The sequence below is a fragment of the Vulpes lagopus genome, chromosome 11, assembly GCF_018345385.1.
Source record: "Vulpes lagopus strain Blue_001 chromosome 11, ASM1834538v1, whole genome shotgun sequence".
NCBI classification, from domain to species: domain Eukaryota; kingdom Metazoa; phylum Chordata; class Mammalia; order Carnivora; family Canidae; genus Vulpes; species Vulpes lagopus.
Genome location: NC_054834.1, coordinates 69,772,323 through 69,794,279, shown reverse-complemented (window position 1 = coordinate 69,794,279; position 21,957 = coordinate 69,772,323). Strand labels below are relative to the sequence as shown.

Genomic DNA, 21,957 nt, shown 5'->3' with positions numbered 1-21,957 from the left:
GAGAAAGGGGGGAGGGTCCCTGCCCTTTGCTCTGTTTTCCACTGCTAGCTTCCTGTTCATTAAGCTCACCAAGTAAGGGGGGTGACGAAGGAGGGTCCCTTGTGGCTGTCATGCTCCAGGCTGCACTGCCCTGGAGCCCAGCCCCCAGAGCCCAGAGTCTGCTGGTCTCTCTAGCCTGCTCGCTCACCCCGATGACGGGTGGCCCCATTAGTCAGAGCTGCAGCCTGATCTGCCCCCCGCCCCAGGGCCATGAGGTTGTCACAGGCTTGCAGGCAACGGTCCCCATTGGTCCCCATTGCCCCCCATCCGAAGGTGAATGACCTCACCCTAGGATGTGGGGCAGAGGGCATGTGTGCCAAGAGTGGCCCCCAAGGGACACGTGGCTGTTTGCAGTTCGGGAGGCGGCAGAGATAAAGCTACTGTTTTCACAGTGGGCACAGAGCCAGAGGGGGCCGAGGGGCAGCCCAGGGTCAAGGTCAGGCCTGCTGCCTCAGGCTCCCCTAGTGGGCTACTATCCGGTGCCCCCCTCCCCTGGGCACAGAGCTCCAGGAGGAAGGGTGGGTGACGGCCGCACGCCAGTGCCCCTATACTCGGCAGCCCTATTGGGCCTATTGGGGGGGGGACAGGCTTGGCACCCCCCTTCCTGAGAGGGTCCCAGAACGTTGGCCTCCCACATGTGGGATCCCGTCATGAGACAACCTAATTAAGGCCAAATTTCATGGGTCCTGTGATTTGGGTGGGCATGGCCCCTGCCCAAGGGGCTGCCAGCTGAAGACAGCTCAGGGATGTCAGTGACGGGCGGAAAGAGGTTGGTAGACATGGGAGGGAGGCTGGAACAATAGGATTAAGAGCTTACATTATATGCATGTCACGGGCAAATGCTTGTGGGGAGAAGGGTGGAGGGGACTGTGGGGGCTGGGTGGGAAGGGAAGGACATCTGGACGGGATCCGGAGGAAATGCAACTTCAGACGTCCCACGCCTGCCCACCCCGGGCCACCGTGGGCATGATGGGGGCGGCCCAAGGGGCCCCCAGACTTCCTGTTCTGAGCTGGGTGCTGGGCCTGGCCGAGCGGGTGGGATTCCACGTTTGGGCCTGGCCAGGTCCTCCCCAGGGTTGAGTGGGAAGAGGCTGGCTGGAGGGCCGTGGCCGCACAGCCCAGAGCAATCCCATGGGTCGGGGACGGCCCCAGACCTCCCCGCTCCCCCACCATCCTTCATGGAGCTGTCACCCAAGAACGTGCTCCAGACGCACACTCCTTCTGGCTTGGGCCCCATGCAGGCTCCAGGCTTCCCCCGGCCCTGACTTCCCCTGCACACGCCCCCGGCCCATCTGCAAACACTGGCCTGTGGTCCCCAATTCCTGCTGGCGCCACCGCCCTGGTGCACCCTCCTTTCCGGCCTGGCTCCACATCCACGCGCTCAAAGAGGCGCACAGGCAGGTACATGTCTGTTCTGACCTTTCCCACAGGCCCCAGTTGACTCCAGGAGCCCCCTCAGTCACCCTGTTTGTGCTCATAGGGCGTGTCAGAGAGGGTGCCCCACATTTCCGGCCAGCGGGGGCTCTCCAGAGAGGGCGGCCCAATCCATCACGGCCAACAGCAAATGGCCCGTCACTTCCAAGGTGGCAGCAGGGTCTCCACGGATGGCCAGGGTTCCCATGACTCTGGGGGCAGGCGTGCATCTCAAGAAGACTTGTGAGCCCTGCCTCCCCCCAGGTCAAGCCGCAGGGAGCGGTGGGGAGGGGCTGCACAGCCCGCTGCTTCCCCCAGAGCCCTGCTCGCAGGGATAAAACAAAGAGGGGGTCGAAGGCAGGACAGGCCTTCAGGGGCAGCACGAAAAGTCCCAGAGAGAGTGTTCCTCTGGAAAGGCCTTCCAGTTGACCCTCGGCCCTGTGGGCCCCACTCCTGGGAGACAGGGGCTGCCCACCCGCTGGCCAGTCTGGGTGCAAATGCTGAGCTGGCATGTTGTTTCCCTCTGCTCCTCTGGCCCCTCACCCCTGCTGTCTACCACATACACATTCCCCCTCTGTTTTATATTAACACTGAGCTGACCACCATCCAGGGAGGAGGAGAAGCCAGCCAGACCCCGGGGGAGCAGCCATTGGGCCCAGCCAGAGTCCTCTATACCTCCTGGTTTCCGGTCACTCCCGATGGGGGGCACCCCCAGAAGTGAGGGGGCCGTGAGCAGGGCACTCTGGCCTCCAGCAGCCTGGAGGGCGGCATGTGGTGACCTCGGGGTCTCCTCCACCAGAACTATAGGGGCTGTGACCACAAGGAGAACTCAAAGAGACACATCTCGAATAAAAGTGACCTCCTGGTGGTAAATGTGGTCCGCTCAGCCACCTGTTCACCCCGGATCCCTGGCACCTCACCCTAGTGGGATCTTCTCCTCAGGACGACCCATGAAGGGGGTTGCTCTCGACACCCACATTCTGCAGATGGGGGTACTGAGGCAGAGAGGTGGAGCCCCTGAGCCCCTGCAGCCACAAGTGGGCCCCCCAGAGCTCGGGTCCAGGATGCTGGCTCAGACCCCATGCAGTGACCGCCACTGATGTCTTGTGTGTGTTCGGGTATAGCAGGGTGACTAGAGACCCCGCAAGGCCAAATCGCCCACCGTCCACGGGGACAGGAGGTGGGTGTTGTGCACCAGCAAGAAGACAGCCCTGGAGTGTGAGGGGCAGGCTATGGGGCAGGCTCAGAGAAGCAGGAAGAACGTTCTGGAAGGTGAGAGGCTTCCCCAGCTGAGCCTGCAGAGGAGGGCCATCCCATCTGTCCAATCCCACTTCCCACCACCTACCCCCCAGCCCGGGAGATGGGCAGGGGCAGGACAGAGAGGGGCCTCGTGTGTGGGCTCTGGGATGCACCCCCCGGGCAAAGTCCCAGGACACTGACCTCGGAGCTCAAACAAGGCTGGTGGGGCTGGGCCCCCCGGGGACCTGGGGGTCAGGGTCAGCACACACCAAGTGGGGAAAAGTGCACAGTGCCTCCCCTGGGGGGGAGCAGGTGGCCTCTTGCTGGCCTCACAGACTTCAGGTCCTTCAGGTCCTCCCTGCTGAGTCTCACCCGAGGGTCACTGTGGTTTGGGGGTGGGAGGGCCTCATCCTACTGCCTGCTCCCCCAGCACAGACCTGTCCTTACCATAGGGGGGATGTGCACATGTTCTACGTGGGGACAGGGATCGGCTGTCCCATGAGCCCCACATGCAGGAAGACCCTTGCTCTCTGAAGATGACCCAGCCCCGAGGGCTCTTCAGGCACAGGATGAGCAGGGGAAACTCTTGCAAGCCTGCCACCCCTTCTTCTCGGCAGGGTGGGGTGCTCCCCAAGTCCCACGCTCTGTGCAGGGCTGGGGGGTCCAGCTGAGCCTCGGGCCAGGGGCAGGCATCCCCGTGTGGCTCAGGGGGCTGCGGTATCCACCGTAAAGAGTGCCTTCCCAGGGGTCAAGCCAGCAGCAGTGGTGCAGGGGTGTGCCTCCAAGTCAGCAGGGGTCGGGGGAAGAGAAAGGGCTTGTGGAATGGGCAGGACAACCTCCTCCCTGATTCTAGACACTTCTCAGGCTGCCTTAGGTCAGGCAACCAACCGCCTGTGGGAGCAGGGGTCCATACGCAGGTGGGAAAGAGCTCCCTCCCTCCACATTGACACCCCCACAGTGGCCATGGGAGGCCCGGGCACAGACGAGCCCTGGGGCAGGGTGCAGCTGCCTCAGCACAGGCTGTAGGAAGTTGCTGGGGCCTGAGGCTACACAGGGAGTCCCTTAGATGCCCAGCCTGGCCAGGGGTGGGGGGACCCTCAGCCCCTTCACTGCAAAGCAAAGAGCAGAGATAGAAGAAAGAGGCCCCTTGGCCCCCAGAGCCCCAGGAACACCACCAGGGAGAGGTCAGGCCGGGAGTCCCTGGACACCCCCAGATACACATGGGGGATGAGATCCAGCTGGGCCTGTGCCTGGTACCGCCTTGGGGACAGGGCCACCTGCAGGAGGAAGGCCACCTTGTAGGCCTGCCAGCCAGCCAGGCTGCAATTTTGCCGGCCTCCGGTGGCAACCGGGCTGCTCAGACTCCTGAGCCTCTGGCCCCAGGGCCATGGTGTGTCCTGCTCAGGGAAATCAGGGGCCACTGTGGCTGGAAGACCCCCGGCCACCTGGACCCCCAGGCGCTGGCTGTCCACTGCTCCCTGGGGATCCAGGGCAATCAGAAAAGCGCCGGCGACAGTGTTTATTTTCAAATGACATTTTTTAAGAAAAACAGCCTCCCCCAAATGCTTGACCCTGAGTGTGGAATGTGGAGCTGCAAACAGCTGTCCCCTCCCCAGACCCTGCACAGCTCCCTGTTTGTGGGTAGGGGGCCGGGGGGGATCCTGGGGGACACTGGCCGCACGTGGCCGGGGCTTGCATCCTGGATCTGGGCTCTGTTCCTGGTCTCACTGTGTCCCCGGCAGGACGCTGACACCCCCCCACCCCCCCACCCCCTCACAGCAGCCCCAGCAGGGACAGCTTGTCTTGGCTAGCTGGACGCGTCACCCCAGGCTCCAAGTGCTTGGACATTTGCTCCCGTGTGGCTCCCACAAGGCAGCCCCGTGCTTCTGCTCCCACTGTGCTCCCAGCCTGTGTCCACCCCAGCCCGCAGCCTCTCCGCAACCTCTCTGCCCTCCTCTGAGCCACGTCTGGGAAACCCTCTGGGGAGCTGGCAAGCCCCCATCCCCACCTGCCTATAGGGAGGGTCCGCAGGCAGAGGCTGGATGGGTAAGGCCCACTGGAGAGGCCCTCGGGGGGAGCAGCTGGCCCTGCGGCCCCTGCCCCCGATGATTTCCAGAGCCTGTCCCCTGCCACGTGCCTGCTGGCCCCTGCTCTTATGTGTGTGACCCCTACCCACAGCTTGGTGGCCGGTCAGAAGGCCGCCTGGGTGGCAGGGAGGCAGGGAGGCAGGGAGGCAAGCTGAAGCTGATCCTGACTTGGCTGTCACCCCGGCCCTGGAATCTGCTTCCCCATCCTGCCCCTGGGGGTGTCCCTGCTCTTCCTGGAGGAGGTCCTCCCGCGCCCTCTGCTATGGGAGGGGCAGGAGCACCCACCCAGGCCCTTGCCTTGGCCGGTCGGCCCCCTCATGGCCGGAGCACCCGGTGCAGGACGGCCTCCCCTTCCCCCTTGGAGGGGACAGGCCCTGGGGTCCCTGACAGCCCGCTGCAGAGGGGAGGAGGCGCCACGGCTCTGCCCCTGAAACCCTGTGGCTTCCTGTTTCGCAGCCCACAAAGCACTAAAGGCCGGCAGGTCCTGGTACATCAAAGGCCCCGGGAAGCTCATTGTATTGAATTAAGTGTAAATGAACCAGAGGCATGTGGCTTGCATTTCCCACAATTACGCCTGCTCTGGGAGGGCTCCTGGGACAGCCCCCACCTCTGCCCCCTGCCCCTGAGGGGACAGCAGAGAGCCCAAGTTTGGGGTACAAAGAGGCCCCTCCACGTGGACCTCACCGTGGTCTCCCGAAGATAGAGGACCAAGGGCCAGCACTTAGGGTGGCACTGCCCACCTCTGGGCCCCCCTGCCTGCCAGGTGGGCAGCCCCGAGGACTCGCCAGGCCCGGTGCCCTTGGGGTCCAGACCCCCTTCTGTGGACCACGGATTGCCCACGGCATATCCATGCACCAAGAGCCTGGAGCCCCATGGCCTGAGCCCTCAGCCCCTGAAGGGTCCTATTAGGTGGTGGGGAGGGTGGTGGGGGCTGAAGGGAACCAAACAGACCCTCCGGCCCTCCCCCTCCCACCTGCAGGGGCAAGGGTGCCTCTGAGGTGGGAGTGCCAGGGCCACGGGGTTGCCACAGTCCCCAGGCCCCAAAAAGGAGGCTCCGGGAGGCAGTGAAGCAATGGTGTGGGGGAGTGGGCCCAGGGCCGGGGCGGGCGGACAGTGAGGAGGCCCTAGAGTCAATGACCCAGGGGATTATCTTCTTGGGTCTCTGCACACAGAGTCTCATCTGCAAAGTTGGCTGAGCAAACGGCCAGGAGCCAAGGGTCGGGGAGTTTCGATTGGTGGCCCCCCCACGGCCCCCTGTCTTCCCACGTTGGCCAAGCCCTGGTTTCCCGAGCGAAATCCAGCTCACCCTCTGCCCCCTGTGGGACTTGATGTTCCAGGGGGTCCCGTGGTCCACACCACCCCTCCGGGGCACCCCAGCCCGGTCCCCTGCAGACAGCTCCCCTCAGTCCTCACGCCCTGGGGATACCTCTCTCCCCTTGGATCAGAGCCCCCTCTGTGTGGGCAGCAGGATTTTCTGCCTCTTTCTGCTGCAGATCAGCTTGGTCCTGGTGGGGACAGCTGTAATCTTGTCATCCCCAGTCATGCCTGGGCTGGGCCGGGAGTGACTTGGTTTACCTCAGGTCACCAAAGCCCTGGCGGCCCTGCTCGGTCCACTTGGGGGAGAAGTGCCTCCCTTGGGAAGGCCCTGGGACCCCAGAGAGGGGGTGGGGGGGGGGCCGGGGCCGGAAGGCAAAGCTGCAGCTCAGAGTAGGCAGGGGTGGGAGGGAGGGGCAGCGTGGGGGTGGGGGAGGCGCCCCGAGCCCCCCTCGGCCCCTCCGAGCAGCTGCTCGGCTTATCCGGGCCCGTTCCCCCTGGTGTGAATGTCCACCATAATCAATCATGGAGGGCTTAGCCCAGGGGGCCGGGGCAGACCTGTCAGCCGGCTCCAAGCGGCAGGGACAGCTGCTATTCCAGAGGGTTCCCAGGGGCCAGACCCACCAGACAGCAGCCTCGGCCCCCTCCTCCGAGGGGCGCCCCCATGGAGAGCCCAGAGCACAGGGACAGAGCCCGGGACCAGACCCCGATGCAGAGGGTGACACAGAGGCCACACGCTGCAAGAGGCCGCCAGCCCAGCCTCTGTTGGACGAGGCCAAGTCCCATGGCTCGGAACGTCCTGGACCCCCGGGCAGTGCTGGCCAGGGCGCAGGGAGGCCCGGAACCTGGCCCCCAGTGGCCTGGGGTCGAAGGTCTTTGCCTGGTTGGGGAAGGCGGGCCAGGCTGACGGATGGGGACAGCTGCAGGCCTCGCTCCCCGCCGGACAGGGCTCCCTTGTCACGCTGGGCCCCCGGCGGCCCCATCCGTCACGGCCCACCCAGGCCCCAAGTCCATCCTGCGATTCCCCTAATCCCCCCGCCGGCTTCTTCCCAACGCTCAGGGCGGTTGGATGCATTTTCCGAATTCCCGGGCACTGCTCCTTCCTCCTCAAATTCCTCGCCCCTCGCCCCGTCCCGCCATGGGAAAGGGCCTCCACTGCCCCGACACATGCTCTGTCTTGGGCCGCTCGGGGGAGGAGCAGCTGGCCGGCCGGCAGCTGTGAGGTGCGGGGGTGCCAAGGAGAAGAGCCCAGATTAGGGGGGCGTCATGGGAAAGCTGCAAGGGAATGCTACCCAGAGCCCCTCCTGCTGGCAGCCCCGTTCCGCTCCCTCTGTGCAGAGAGGCAGATGGGGCTCCCAGCCGGGACCACTGTGTCCTGCTGGCCACGGGCTCTGCCAGGAATGTCCATCTGCCTGGGCTGAGTACCTGGCTCCGAGTGTGGGTATGTGGGTACCAGCCCATCCGCCCTGACACCTGCTCCCAGGGATGGAGGACAGGCCAAGCCAATCCCCGCGCACTGGCCGGCGGGCTCCACAGAGGGGCCTAGGTGGGCCACCGGGAGGGAGGGGCTTCCCGCAGGGGCTTCCTCCTGGACAGGGCCAGAGTGTGGGCCGACGGCAGGACAAGGGTGGGGCCGCCCCAGCCGGGTGTTCAGGAGGCAGGTGCCCTGGGGACCTAGGACCCCCTCAGGGGGCAGATGCCCACGGGACCTAGGACCCCTATGTCCGGGAGGTCCAGAGGACAGACTGCCCCTGGACACAGCTGGAAGACTGGCAGGAGTCACCGACATGGCCATGGCGCCACGCGGACAGAGGGCAGGTTCCCCGCTGATAGCAGGGGTTCTCTCTGCCTGCTGGGGAGCCTGGAGGGAGAACTGCATGTCCACCTTGGGCTCCTCGTGGACATTCCAGGGGCTTCCCCGATCTCTCAGTCCAGAATGGTCCAGGCAGCCCTTTGTCACTGGATGGTGGCCTGGGTGGGCCGCCAGCCCTCCCTGGGGCTCAAGCAGGGCCTCCCAGAAGCTGGTGGGCCTGCCCTGACTCGGTGTCGGCCCTTCCTTCTCCTGGTTTCCCTGGGCATCCTGCAGCAGGCAGTTTACTTTCCAGTTCTTCTATCCCCTTTACATAATAAAAATCAGAATTCTTTCCCCTGCTGGCTGACACAGAACCCCAATGCGCTGTGGCCCCAACCGTCCATCTGAGTTGACTGGAGCCAGCTGTGGCCTCCTTCCTGGGCTGGTTGCCCTAAGTGTGCATCGCCATGCTGTGTGCTCAGAAGCCCTTCTCCCCCGACCTTGTGAAATGGACAGTCTCTAAACGCACCCCTGATTCCTTCTGTTTGGCTACCACCACCACCCCCAGGCCTGCCAGGGCCGCCCAGAGGCCTCCCCGTGCCGTGTGCCCTGCGTATCACCTCAGCAGCCACAGCCTGGGCCTAGGGGATCACTCTGCAGAGCCGAAGGGGTGATGCCAGAGGTCATGGGCCGGGACAGCCAAGGATTGGGGTAGGAGGAGAGGAAATGGTCTCCTGGTGGGCCCGGGGCTGTGCAGGCAGGTGCTGAGGTCCTGGAGCCTGGCCAGCAGGATGCCACCTCCCTTCCCCCCCGGGGTCACAGCTGGGGATCCTGCCTGGTGGGTGGGAAGGAACGGTGGGACTCTGTGATGCAGATGCCCTGGGCCTTGCCCTTCCTAGGGTACCTTGCGCAGTTTCTGTTTTGTTGTGGTCCAGGACGTGTAACAGAATTGGTCACCCTTGCTGTCTGTGAGGGGACAGTGCCATGGCTCCAAGCACATTCCCGTTGCTGTGAAGCCCTTACTGCCTCTCCAGGGGCCTACCTCTTCCTGAGCGAAGGTCCCGGGACATGCCTGACTTCCTTGGGCCTCACCCCAGTGGGCTGCTCCATGGCACAGGGGAGCCATCTGAGACACAGAAATGTCAGGCTGTCTCCCAGGGTCCCACAGAGTGGGTGGCGGAAGGGGACCCATCCTGAGACAGATGGGGCACGAGGCAGAGAGGCCGGAGTCCCTGAGGCAGGCACCCGAGCCGACCCGTCCACTGGTCGAGCCTCCGGCCCTGCTGCCTACCTGCCAACCAGAGGGCTGGCTGAGCAGCCCTGACAGCAAAGGGGGGTTCACCTTCCAGCCTCTGGTTGTCATTAGCTGCTCCTGGGTGGGAGGGGGCCCCGCAGCCAGCGAGGGTCGAGGCTAGTGCAGGGCACCTGGGCCTCATTATCCTTGAGTGCTGGGGTCTGAGTACGGTGCAGGGGATGAAGGGCTGCCTGACCCCCCTCTGGGCCAGCGTATTGGGACCTTCGCCAGAGTGGAGCTCAGCCGGGCTCCCCTCGGGGCCCGAAGGGGTTCATGGAAAGCTTTGCCCTACAGGAGAATAGGCTGGAAGGGTGGGGGTTGAGGCTGGATCCTAGTCCTTTCCTGACACCATGGGGTCCCTCTGGCCTTTGCCGCGGTGACCTGGGGTTTTGCGGTCAAGGCCACCATCAACATCCCATTGCTGATAGGCGGGAGAGACTAGAGCATCTTTCCCACCAGCCCCATCCTGAGAAAGACCCTCCAGGCTCTTCCCTGTGTGCCCCCACCCCAGGAAGCCTCTAGCACGCAATGGGGTCAGGAGGCTGTTAAGCAGAAGTCAACCATGGCCTGGCATCTCCAAGGTGCCTGGGATCCCAGGTCTGCAGCCACAGGAGCCCTGGGGCCCCCAGGGACCCCCCACAAGGTGCCTATCAGCAAACACCTTCAGCTCGCAGGGGCTGGCCAGGCCCATGAAGGAAGAGGTGGCCATCCAGGGTTGGACCCCTAGCTCAGACCAGAGCGAGGCTGGAGGTTCCAGCCCCATCTGGGACAGGGGCCTGCAGGGAGGATGCTCAGGGCTTGGGTCAGGGGCCCCGGGCCGGTTCCAGCGCCTGAGCAGAGGGTTGCACTCGCATCCCCATCCGGTCACCCCAGAGCTGGGGAAGGATCCCGTGGCCCTCCCGGCTGACCACAGGAATGTGCAAGATGGCTGCTGGGGAGAGGCAGGCTGGCAGGGCAGGCGGGCGGGCGGGGCGGGCCTCCGTGCGGCTGACCTGAGTGATGGGAGCACATCCCGACCTTGGCGTCATCACCTCCGTGTTTTTACCCACTGAACAAATATACACTAAATGAGGCACAAATGATCACGGCCAAAGGAACGGCCGATTCTGTCCTTTCTTCTTAATCCCTTTGGCTTAGGGTTTCCCCGGCCTGGACAGCCTGTCCGGGGGGAAGGCTGCCCAAGGGCACACGGGCATCCGTCCGGGGACATTCAGGCAGTGACCAATCCCTGGCTGCCCCGGCGTGCACCCTCCACCGTGGGCCTTTTCCCAGCCGGCCGGTGTGGGAGCGGCCACTGTGGGTCTTCGAGACTTGGGGAGATGGTCAAGGATGGACTGATGGAGACCGGCATGTGGCCATGTCTGTGGGGAAGGAGGAGCATGGGCCAGCATGGAGGACATCTTTGCCGTCCCCTCGGCCAAGCCACCAAAGCAACCCTCTCCCCTACACTCCCAGCACCAACCAACCCGGAGACCACCCTGGGCCGGAGCCCAGCACGGCCACCGCCGCCGCGTCTTGGCCGTCCAGCTCAGGACAGGTCAGTCCCCACATGTCTAGGCTGGAGTGAGTCCTGGAAGGGCCTCAGGGTCCTGCTGGGGCATAGGAGGGCCAGGTGAGGGCCCGCCGTGTGCTCGAGCAGCCCACTAGAGCTGGCTGGGTGGGGCACGTGTCCTAGAGAAAGGTGAGGCCTCCGTTTGGCCGCCATCACAGGAGGAGAGTCCCCCCAACTCCAGCTCTGGGCTGCAGGGTACTCAGATGCCACCTGGAGATGGCTGCCCTTCCCTCCAGCCCCTGCAGGCTCTGGAGCCCCTTGGAACCCCCTGGAACTCCCCAGAACCCTGCCCCAGCCTGGGGAGGAACTCATCTCCCACAGGAAGCAGCAAGTGTCCCCAGTCCCACCTAGTTCTGGCCTGTTTCCTCCCATGCTGGCTTCCTAGGAGATGGAGAGCAGAGCCCCCCACCCCCACCCCTCGCCGGAGAATCCTTGGGTCCCGGAAGGGCGCCCTCCTCGCAGACAAACACGCCAGCCCCTGTTCCCCGGGATGAGTAAGCTGCTGCTGTGGGTTCCACTTGCAGCCCTACTGGTTTTGGGAAAAGCAGACCTCATCAGGAGAGAGCCCCTGTGCCCCTCGCCCTGATTCCCAGCCCCCAACCCCATTGGGCTGGGAGTAACCAGGACCCTGATCCACACCTCTCCACCGTGTCCCACCCACCCCCACCCTGGTCTTGAGCTCAATGAAGCATTGTTCTGAGACTCCCTCCAGATGCCACCCAGCTCCAACCCAGGGGAGGGGGATAGGGCTGCTGTACCCTCATGTAAGAGGACAGAGGCTCAGAGAAGACAGAGACCAGTGAGGTGAGGTCCACACTGGCCTGGATGGGGTCCTGCCTTCCTCACCCCAAGGGGAGTACTGGGCACCACTCATCAAATGGAGGGTCCTGGGGATGGAGAGGGATGAGTTGAGTGGCTCAGGTTTTCTAGAAGGTTCCTCCATATTTCTTCTGATTGAGTTACTCCATGCCACTTAGCCAGGCTGGGCTTCCTCTGGGCCTAATGTGCCGAGGTGCCCTCAACCAGGGCCCCCACTTCTGGCCATGAGCAGAGCACCTGCCCTGGACCCCAGTCCCCAGGGCCCTGCCCCCAGCCCAGGGGAGGAGGGCATGCAGCCAGTCCTGGACACAACCATCTCAGCAGACCCCATCTCCTCTCTGCTCCCCATGTGGCCCAAAGATGCCCCAGCCTCTTGGTGGGGACCAGCGGCCCTGCATACACCCTGCACTCCGCTCACCCGCCTACCCCACCAAACTCCAAAATACATTTCTGTGTTCAAATGTTGCGTCTGCTCCCGGAGGGAATGCCTGTCCGCCCACCTGCCCACGGCCCAGCCCAGGCCTGCTCCGGGCCACCGGGAGGCTGAGAGTGCCCACAGCACACACCGGCGTCACAAAATGGTGGTCCGTCTTGCCTCCCTTGGAAAGAAAGACACTGCTCTTTGGCCAAATGGGTGCTGCTCCATCTCTCTGCAGTCCCATGTCCAACCTCCATAGCTCCCTCTACCCCAAGGAGCGGCCATCAGGACTCCCCGAGTCCATGGTCCCAGCACCCGGCCAGGAGGACACTCTGCTGATGGAGCCCCTTCCCCAGGACCAATCGTCCATCCTCCTGGCTCATCCCCAGTACCCTTCCTCTTTTTCTAAATGCACACGTTGTCCCCACGAAGACCCTCCATCCTTCCCCAAGTGCTCCCACCTGCCCTGCCCGCCTCATCTGACCGACAGCCTTCCCTCTGTCCTATGTTCTCTGCTCTCAGAACCTTGCGTCTCGCTGCTAGGCCTGTCTCCCACCATGGCCGGGGGGCGGCAGGTGAGACCAGGCTCAGATAAACGTTGGGCTGTGCAGATGTTGGTCTCGAGATGTTGCTGACCACCCAAAGAGGAGGTCCCAGGGTGGGGTTGGCGCGCAGGTAGGTGGGTGGGTGGGCCAGGGGACCAGGAGCGCAGGCTGTTTCTCTGCAGGAAGAGGTGCAGGAAGGTTTGCACCCAGAGGCGGCCAGAGCCTGCCCCGGGCCTGGAGGAGGGCTCTCCCTCAGAGCCAGGCAGGGCCATGTCTGGCCGGGGCAAGGAAGTAGCTGCCCCATCAGGTCCTAAGCTTCCTGGTTGGACTCGGAGTAGCTGAGTGCCGGTTGCTACGGGAACCACGCACGGCTCTGGCCTGGAGTCCACCATGTTGCAGCCCTGGGCAAATGTGCATGGCTGTCCCCTCCCTGAGTCACCGTGGGATCCCCCACTGGAGCCTCATCCCAGTCCTCAAGGGACCCCTGTGGGACTGGATTTGGGGCTCATGGAAATGTGAGGAGCCCAGGATCCAGAAAGAACCCAACTACCAGGCCAAGATGGCCAAGACCTTACTTGGACAGGGCTTTCCATCCCAAGGGATGTGCTGCCATAGTCCGGATCCAGTCTCGTGGGGCCGTGGCCACCTACCGGGTTCCAGGCAGGTCTGGGACACCCTCCTCTGGGGGCTCTTTCACCTCTGTCTGCAGCGGGAGTGTAGCTGGCTGAAGGAGGAAGCAAGGGTGGCTGGGTGGGGAGGGCAGGGTGCCTTGGCCGCCGCGCTCCCCGCTGGGAACTGGGGACATCAGGAGGAGACAGGAAGGCGGGCAGAGGGAGGAGATCCAGGCGCAAGGGTCTCAAGGAGGGCGGGCAGCATGGCGGGGAGTGTGCACCAGGGAAATGGTCGTGCCCCTGGCATGCGGCGGGTCCTGGCGGCTTGCTCCCCCGGAGGCGTGCCACGTACCGCCTAGCCGGGCTCTGTGTGCTGCGTGTGGACTTTGTAGAAACTGCTGACCTGCTGAGCCCAGAGGCCAGGCTCGGAGGGGACAGGAAGGAGCTTGCTGTCCACAGGGGCATTACATTTCCAGGGCACCGTGGCCACCAGATCCACCGGCTCTGTGCCTGGGGCCGGGCTTGCCGGAAGGCTCCGGCTGGGCTGTTGGCCGCTTCCAGGGAGAGGGTTGAAAGCCCACCTTTGCCTGGTATCCCCATCCGGGTCCCCCCATTGCCTCCTCTAAAACCCCAGACAATGGTGTGTGTGCCTCTCCCTTGGGACCAGGATGAGGAGGCAAGCCGAGGGAGCCGCTGACCCTGCTGGGTACCCCTGCCCCCCACCCCATTCCCTCTGCTCCCCTCAGGGACCCCACCTGACCTAGGGCTAACTAGCTCCCACCAGGTGTCAACCAGGTGACAACCAGGGCCTCGCTGGGCTGTCCTCAGGGGCCCCGGGCTGCGGGAAGGGGTCTCTGGGGGCCGGGAGAGCTGGGGCTTAATGGGGGGCTTAAAGGGCAGCAGGGAGAGCTCAGCGTGGCCCCAGTTCCTGTCTCCGGCTCCAGCTGGTCACTCTCTGGGGATCCTGGGCAAATGAGTGGGCCACACCACAATGTGAGGGGAATGCCACGGGGCTAAGTCCAGGGATCTATTGGGGGTCCTGAGAAAGGAAAGGAGGAGGGTGTGGGAGGGGGCACTGGCCAGAGGCAGGCCCGGTCATCCTGAAATGTGGTGTGGCAGAGAACCAGACCTCGTACAGGCCTGGAGAGGTCATGGGGTCAGGGGCTTGGACCTGAGCCTGAAAGCCCCCAAGGAAAGTGCGATGGGAAGCAGAAGGAAGGACCCTAGAGGGACCGGGCTGTGGGGAAGGATGTAGGACACAGGGGTGGGACAGGCCAGGGCCCGGCAGTGTCAGGAACCCTGTCCTTCCTGCCAGGACAGGGATGGACAGAGAGGGGCCACAGAGACGCACCAGACTCCCTGGGCTGCGGAGTGGACTGGCACTGGGGTGGGAGGCTGTGTCCTGTAGGTAGTGGGAAGTAGAGCAGGAGTGGCTACAATGTCTTGGGGGGTACAGAGAGGAGGTGGGGGCAGCGTCCAGCATAGGCAAGGTCACATGGGCCTGGCTGACGTTGACGAGCAGGGCCGGTAGGACTCTGAGCCCGACCGGCTTTGGGGTGTCAGGTCCCAGGCTGCTGTGCTGGGGCAGAGGGGGCTGGGGGCCAACTTGGCCAGAGTGTGGGTGGGACGGGGGTGAGCCGAGCCGGTGGTGCGGAGCTCCCCTCCACCCCATTGGCCACCCCACCCCCACCTCCGGCCCACCGCCTGCCCGCTTGCTCGGGGGCTTCTGGATTCCATCACGTGTCACAGCAATCTGGCTGTGACATAATGAGGCAGGCCGGGGTCAGCGGGGTGACCTCTCGTGGCCCCAATGGTTGGAAATCCCCAAATCAAAATGACCCAACAGTCGAGCTCGACGCTGGATTTTCCAAGCGGGCTCCTTCAATTACCCAGAGGCAGGAGCAGGAGCAGCCAGGCCACTTAGATTACTGCTTCCCCCGGAAAGACTGACGGACGGCCGCCCCGCGGGGCCCGGGACCACCTGGGGTCCCCAGCAGCGCCCCCAGCCTGAGGCTCACCCCTCCTGGGGCAGGGGCCGACCTCACTCCAGCAGATGTGAGCAGGGCGGCCTGGAGCCAGCTACACACACGGGACAGAGGATAGTGGACGGCAGAGCACCAGACACAGGGTGACCCTGTGCCAGCGTCGGCACCCGCCATGCGGTCCAGGGGTCAGGGCCGCCCCAGGAGCTGTTGTGGCCGGACCAGTGCCTGGTGTCCAGGGAGGGGAGGCATAGTACGGTGGGGAGGGGTGCCGGCCACACAGCATGCCCTCCTGCCCTTGGGTTCAGCCCCGTGTGAGCAACCTTCTTGTCCCTCCCATTCCAGGTGTTCCTTGGAAAAAAAAAAAAACTTTTCAAACTACATGCTGAAAACTTCAGCATGAAAATTTAATGTCAGAAACCTATAATCTTTTTCCCAGAGATAAGACACAGCCCCATGAGGAGCAGCGAACCGGATCCCTGTAACCCAGAGAGCAGCCACTGGCAGGGGCGGGCAGGGGGCTGGGGCTCTGCAGGGTCAGACATGCAGGGGGCTGGGGGAGCTCCAGCAGGGACACCCCCACCGCAGGCACCACCACCTCCAACTTCCGGAAAATGTCTGTCTCCCGTCCGTCCTTGGGGTGGACTGGCCTCCCCGGTGTGGGGACCAGACATTTCTGTTGCCGAGGAGGCTCAGGTGTCCCCGTGATGCCCGCGGCTTCTCCTTCAGACCCTAATTTAGGCCTTGAGGCTCCCGGATGGCTCAGGTTGCCGACAGCTGATCCGGGAAGGACAGCTTGGCCATGGCCACACACGACCTCTCTGAGAAGTGTCCCTCTCCGTCCTGGTCAGCAGCGCCGCCCTTGGGGAAGATGATGCAGGCACGTTTGTGCTTCCAGGCCCATGTCCTTGGGGGACACTGTCTCCGGCCCCAGACCCTGGCACTGGTTCCGTATCAGCTATCAGCCCCCCGGCCAAGCCCAGGCATGGGTGTTGGGCATTCTGAAGTGCCTTGCTCTGCGCCCCCCCTGCCCCCCCCCCCCCCCCCCCCGCCCCGTGCCAGCCGCAGGGGTTGGGGGCGGAGGTGAACCCAGCGCCCCCATGTGCACTTGCCTGCTTTTCCCAGAGAGGTAGTTGGGACGATTCTAGGTGGTCCCTGACCACCCCCACCGGGAACAAAGCCTCCACCTCAGCCCTCAGAGGACACCCAGACCCCGGCCCCCTGCCTCCCCTGACCAGCATCACCACACAGACTGGGCCGTCGGTAACCCTAGAAGCTGGGAGTCCTCTGGGTGCATGGGTGCCAGACCCTAAGTGCTGGAGCTGCATTCCAAGGGAGGGAGTGGTTTGAACTGACCTTTAAGGAATTGGCCTGGCCTGGGGGCAGGGGGCCCCCAGGCTGCAGGATGCCAGTGGACTGTCCTCTTTCACCGTGGGACACTACTGCCCCCGTCAGGCAGCTGCCCTTGGGGCAGTGTCCTAGTGACCCTCCCCAGCCCCGTTCTGCAGGGTCCTAACATCTGCTGTGCAGGTCTCTGCAGGACCCTAACATCCTTAGGTGTGAGGGGGCTAGGGCAGGGTCATCGCGTCCCCCCTCCTTAGTGGAGGGGACATCTGGACTGGGGGTCATGTGTCCTGTGAGCTGATGGTCCGAGGGCCCCCAGAACTTGCGTTTCCAGTGGCCCGAGCCCCACTCCTGACACACTCCAACATCCTGGGGACCCTGGACCCAGGGGGTACCCGGCCACCTCACCGCAACGCCCACCCGCCCATGTCCCCCAAGGCACAGGCCAGGGTGTTCTGGCTTGGGGGCTGGCTGGGCAGGGACAGGACAGGGGCACACACGTCCCAGGCCATGGCTGGAGCGAAGCCAGCCCGCGAGCTTCTTCTCCCAAACTTGGCGGTGTCTCCAAGGCGGTCCCACCCCCTTGAGGGGACGACCAGGAGTCAGGGGGCCACTCTGTTGTGGGCTGTTTGCCGGCCCCTCCCGGCGTTGCCGTGGAGATGACACGGGGTGCGGCCCAGGAGCCATACCTCAGAGGTGACTAAGTGTGCCATGCCGCCCGTTATAGCGCCCAGCGCCCTCCGGGGCCTCTCACACCTTGGCCCCCGGCCCCCGGCCCCCAGCAAGAATGTTCCATGAGCCCCGTGGGCAAGCATGTGGCCCAGCATGCCAGGCCGAGCGCGCCGGGCCGGCGCCTGCTCCCCCCAGCCCGGCCCGAGCCTGCGGCCGCACCGCCACCCTGCCCTCTGTGCTCCTTTCCTCGGGCCCCCGCTTCCTGGTACGAGAGGTTTCCTGCATTTCCTGCGTTTCTATCTGGTCCGTGTGAGCAGACCCTTGGCGGTGGCGGGCGCTCTTCCTGCCCCGCACCCCGGCCGCCCCACACGGCACCCCTCACTCCCTAGGCCGTGCTGCGGTGTCTGACCCCTCTCCTGGGGGCGGGGAGGGGGTGAGATCCACTGTCGGCTCCTCCCTGGGACCCACACTCGGCACCCCAGTCCATGGGGGGGACCCCAGGGCCGGAGAAGGAGCCTGTGTCAGGAGCCGGGCCTGGGGCTGCGGGACGCCAGGGTCCTGCTGCCAGCAGAGCGACCCCTTCCACCTGCCCCCTGCTCCTGGGGGCTCCGGGGGTCTGCAGGGTCCCGGTCAGCAGCCCCTGGGAAAGGCGAGGTCAGGGGGCTCAGAAAGGCTACTTTGGCAAGCCTGTGTTGACCGACGGGGACAGCTGCACCCTGCCTCCCCAGGCTGTTCCCGTCTTAGCAGGAGTCAGGGAGGGCCGGCACGCGGGCTTCCCGGCATCCAGGCGGGCAACACGATATTTCCAGATAAAGGGCATTCCTGGAGCCCCTCATCACTGTCCTCGGGCAGCTGTCGGCTCCGCTTACCCCCTAAGCCCCACAGGAGGCTCAGAGCAGCTTTCCCATTCCATCCCGGCCGAGGGGCCAAGGCAGATTTAGCCGGGGTGAGGCGGGGTCCAGGGCAGGCAGGGGATGTTCTGGGAGGTGAGGACAGGCAGGATGGGACCAGCAGCTGCTAACTAATCCCCCCGGGCCTCCTGCAGGACCAGCCCCACAAGGCCTCTGGCCTGGTTTTTATTTTTAGGAGAGGCATCTTCTAGAACTAGTGCTGCCCTGTCCTGGGGACACAGGGACCGGCTCAGCACGGTCATGTGCCAGGTGGCCCCCAGAGCCAAGTAGACCTGGGTGGGTGGGTGCCCAGGTCCTGGTACCAGGACAACCTCAGTGCTGGAGTTCTGGGTAGATGTGCCCACGAGACACTCAGCAGTGGGGGGAGGGGGCCGGGGTCCTTTTCCAAAGCCCCTCAGGGACCAGCCTGCGGGGTAAGATGGCCAGCTACCCGCTCCCTCATACACCTCTCACTGGAGGCCCCAGGAGCACCCGAGGGTGGAAGGGAGCCATTCACCAGTCCAGGCAAGGGACGTGCCCACTCTGGGGCCGGGGCAGGGGGGCGGGGGCAGGAAGGAATCAGGTAACCACGGGCTTGTTTCCTTAAATGGGAAAAACCCAGCAGTGGCATGAAGCCCCTGTCGTCGGTGGACCTCCTGGAACCAGACAGGGCATCTGGATGGGACCCAGGAGCCAGGGAGGAAGCAGGGAGACAGAGGCCAGGGCCTGGCCAGGCAGCAGGAGACAGCACTGGGGGCTGGGGCGCGGGGACCCCTCAGTACAGGCGTGATTGCTCAAGGCCTGAGCCAGACTCTGATGCCCTGGGAGCATCGAATCGCTGAAATTCCTCCCTCAACCGGCTCACTCCAGAACCACAGGCAGCTCTGGGACAGGGCGGGTCAACCTCTCCTCCTGACCTCGCCACTGTCACCCCAGGGTCAGGGGCCAGCAGACCCAATGGCATCTCCATGGACGTGGCGTGATCAGGGGCCCATGGGGCAGGGACTATGGGTCCGCTCCAGGGGGTGTGGCGCCCACTTCTGGCACCGCCTTGGGGTCTGGACAATCTCATCTGGGGTCAGACACCCCGTGAGCCTTCCCACCACATGACAGCTTGTCAAGGACTCCAGTAAGCCCCCGCCTTGTGAGCCCTGCCACACCGTGGCCATGTGAGGGAGCTCATCCCCAACCCGGCGCCACGCCCTGCAGGGACACGGATGTGGCAAGCCATCGGGTGGGCGGGACACAGTGACAGGCAGCCATGGGGACAGAGCAGGCTGGCACGCCTGGGTGGGGAGGGGGCCTGACACCAGGGGTGGGGGTTCCTGGGAGCAGGGCCCCCTGGCTCCTCCCTGGACGGCAGGAACATTCCCACCTTTCCCACAAAGATGAGACCACAGTCGAGGGCCTCACAGGCTCGAGGGGAGACTGGGAACCCGGCCCCTGACTGCAAGGCTCTACGCTTGCTCTGCACCCCAACATGCTGTCCATGCGCCCAGAGCAGCTGGAGGCCCCTGCCTGGGGAGCAATGCCACTGTCTGCCTGCCACTAAGGGCCCTTGGGCAGCCCTGCATGGCTCCCTGAATGCTGGGATGGCCCTACATGTCCAGAGGCCCCGTTGCCTGCCATCAGTCAGTGCTGGGGCCTTAGAGAGCAGGGCAGCCTTGGGGGGACACAGAGGAGGGAATCCTGCTGGTGGCCCTGCCATCCTGGCCACCACAACCCAGGTCCCATGGGCAGCTGAGGTTCCAGCAAGGGTGGGTGCCTTCACAGCAGACCCTGGCCACTACCCTGGCTGCCTTCCTAACCAGCCAGCATGCGTCTCGGTGGGGCCTTTGATCTGGCCTTTAAGGGCCACCCTGCTGACGAACCATCACAGGCGCCCCCTCTGTGCCCTGGTTGGCTTATCATCTAGACTCCCCTACTGATGGCTCCGAGCTGGGTGCCTCCAGGCTCTCATTCCACTCACGGGTCAGGAGGCCATTCTTGGTGGTCACCTGTGACCTCCCAGGCCTGCTGCTGTGGGGCAGCACTGTGGGATGGCCCCTCACTCAGGGCTAGCTCCACGTTGAGAGGAGCCCAAGATGCGGCCCCAACTCTGAGGGGCTGCACCTGCCCCTTCCAGCTTGGCCTCTTGGGGCAGGTCAGCCTCTGCATGTGGCTGGGGCTGCCCCCTCCACCAGCCCCTGTCCTGAGGATGTTCAGCCAACCAGTTGTAGCTTTGGTGACAGAGGCAGGCAGTGGGGGTGCAGGGCGGAGGGCACGCCCTGGGGCTCAGGGGAGCTAGGGAGCGAGGCGGGAGCCCCCAGAGCTGCTGGAGCCCTGCTCCTGGGGCCACCCCTCCCCCGGGCTCCCAGTGCTCACTTATGTGCTTACATAGGCGTGCGTGCACACGCACACACACGTTTGCACACATGTGCACACATGGCCCGGCGGGAAACAAGGCCTCTCCAGCGTTGGGCTTGCGCGGCCCCCCCTCTGGCAGCAGACGTGGGGTTTTATTAGTGCTACAAATCAGATATCACACAGTTTGGGGCTGACATGGTTTTTATAAGAATTATTTAGGGCCCTGGCCGCCGGTGGAGTCCTAGGGAGAACCTGGTGAGGACAATCCAGCTGTTTGGGCCGTCGGAATTCCCGACACTTCGTAAAGTGAAGGTATGGAAGGCCAGCACGTTGTTCTGTTTAAGGGGGCGCCCACCCCTGCCCTAGGCCCGCCGCAAGGGCTTCTGGGAGGCACCTCCCCCACACGGCAGCGAGCAAAAGCCTGCCTCTGAATGGGGTGGGGGCTGGGCCTGCGAACACCCACCTGGGGGCACTGAGCCTTCCGCTCCCTGTGTAGGATCTCTGAGCTTACCCTCCTGGCGGGCAGTGGACGGGCCTTGGACGCACACCCCCGGGCAGGGGCTGTCCGGCTCCCTCTGCGCTGCAACCCCAGGCCTGTCACCACTCAGCCAGCAGGTCAGCAGCTCAAGGGGCCGTCCTCAGGCTGCCCCAACACCATAGGGAACGTCACAGGGCCAGGGCTGCCTGGGACGCTCTCAGGGATGCTCTTGGGGACCCGGACAGCTGTGCAGGGTTTTGATGCCTGCATGGAGGGGGTCACACTCATGAGTTGGGGACATCCCTGGTGGAAGCAGTCGGCAACCATCTCGTAGCCTCATGCTGCCCTAAGGAGTGAGGGCAGCGCGCCTCACCTCTGACCTGCAGACTCCTGTCCTTGGGGGGCCAGGCAGGCGGGGCATCGTCATTGCTGGACAGCCTCTGAATCCCATGCAGAAGAGCTGCGGGGTGGGGGGTGCTTTGGGGCTCTTGCCTGTCATGCGCCTCAAGGAGGGGGTGTTGCAGAGACCCAGTGTGTGTGGTGGGGGGAGGACAAAACGCTCGCCATGCCCTGGGGTGTGGGGGACACCAAGGAAGGCCTGTGGCAGGGGCTCTGCGCAGGGAGGGCCGAGGGCCCGGCCAAGGGAGGCAGAACTGGCCCAGGCAGGGAGCAGAGACCTGCATGGGGGGGGAGGGGGCTGGGGTCTCCCTCCCCCGCCCGCCCCTCCCCCGGCCCGGCCTTGAGCGGGAAGGGAAGCAAGCCGGCCTCTCCTCCCTCGCCATCACGTCAGGGCTCCAGCATCCATCCGAGGCGGCCGAGGCCAATCAAAGCCAGATGTGGAGGCAACACAAGAATGCTGATGATTCTGACTAGGAAAAGCCCTATTTACCAAGAAATAATGAAGTGATTTGGGGGATTGGTGCTGGGATGACCTCAGTCGGGAAGGAGTAAACGCAGATGCCGAACTGGTCTCCCAGGGCCAGGCGGGGAGAGAGCAGGGCTAGGGTTCCCGCGGGCAGGCAGTGGGGCCTTGGCAGTGGGTGCTGCTCCTGTGGGCAGACCTGGGGGGGATGAGGCCTGGCCCCTTCGTTCACCCTGAAAGCCGTGGAGCCTGGGGCCAGT

At 64.5% G+C, this 21,957-nt stretch overlaps 1 protein-coding gene across 2 annotated transcripts in view; it reads left to right on the top strand.

Annotated features, from left to right (window-relative positions):
• The first annotated feature begins 9,854 nt into the window (after nt 1-9,854).
• The window catches only part of LOC121471349 (proline-rich protein 33-like), a 66,325-nt gene continuing 54,222 nt past the window's right edge, over nt 9,855-21,957 (top strand). Inside the window, exon 1 of one of the 2 annotated variants that reach the window (XM_041721971.1) lies at nt 9,855-10,715. In XM_041721971.1, the coding sequence (XP_041577905.1) occupies nt 10,536-10,715 (180 nt within the window). In that variant the 5' untranslated portion in view covers nt 9,855-10,535. The remainder of the gene's footprint in view (nt 10,716-21,957) is intronic. The other variant, XR_005982655.1, reaches the window with a different exon arrangement.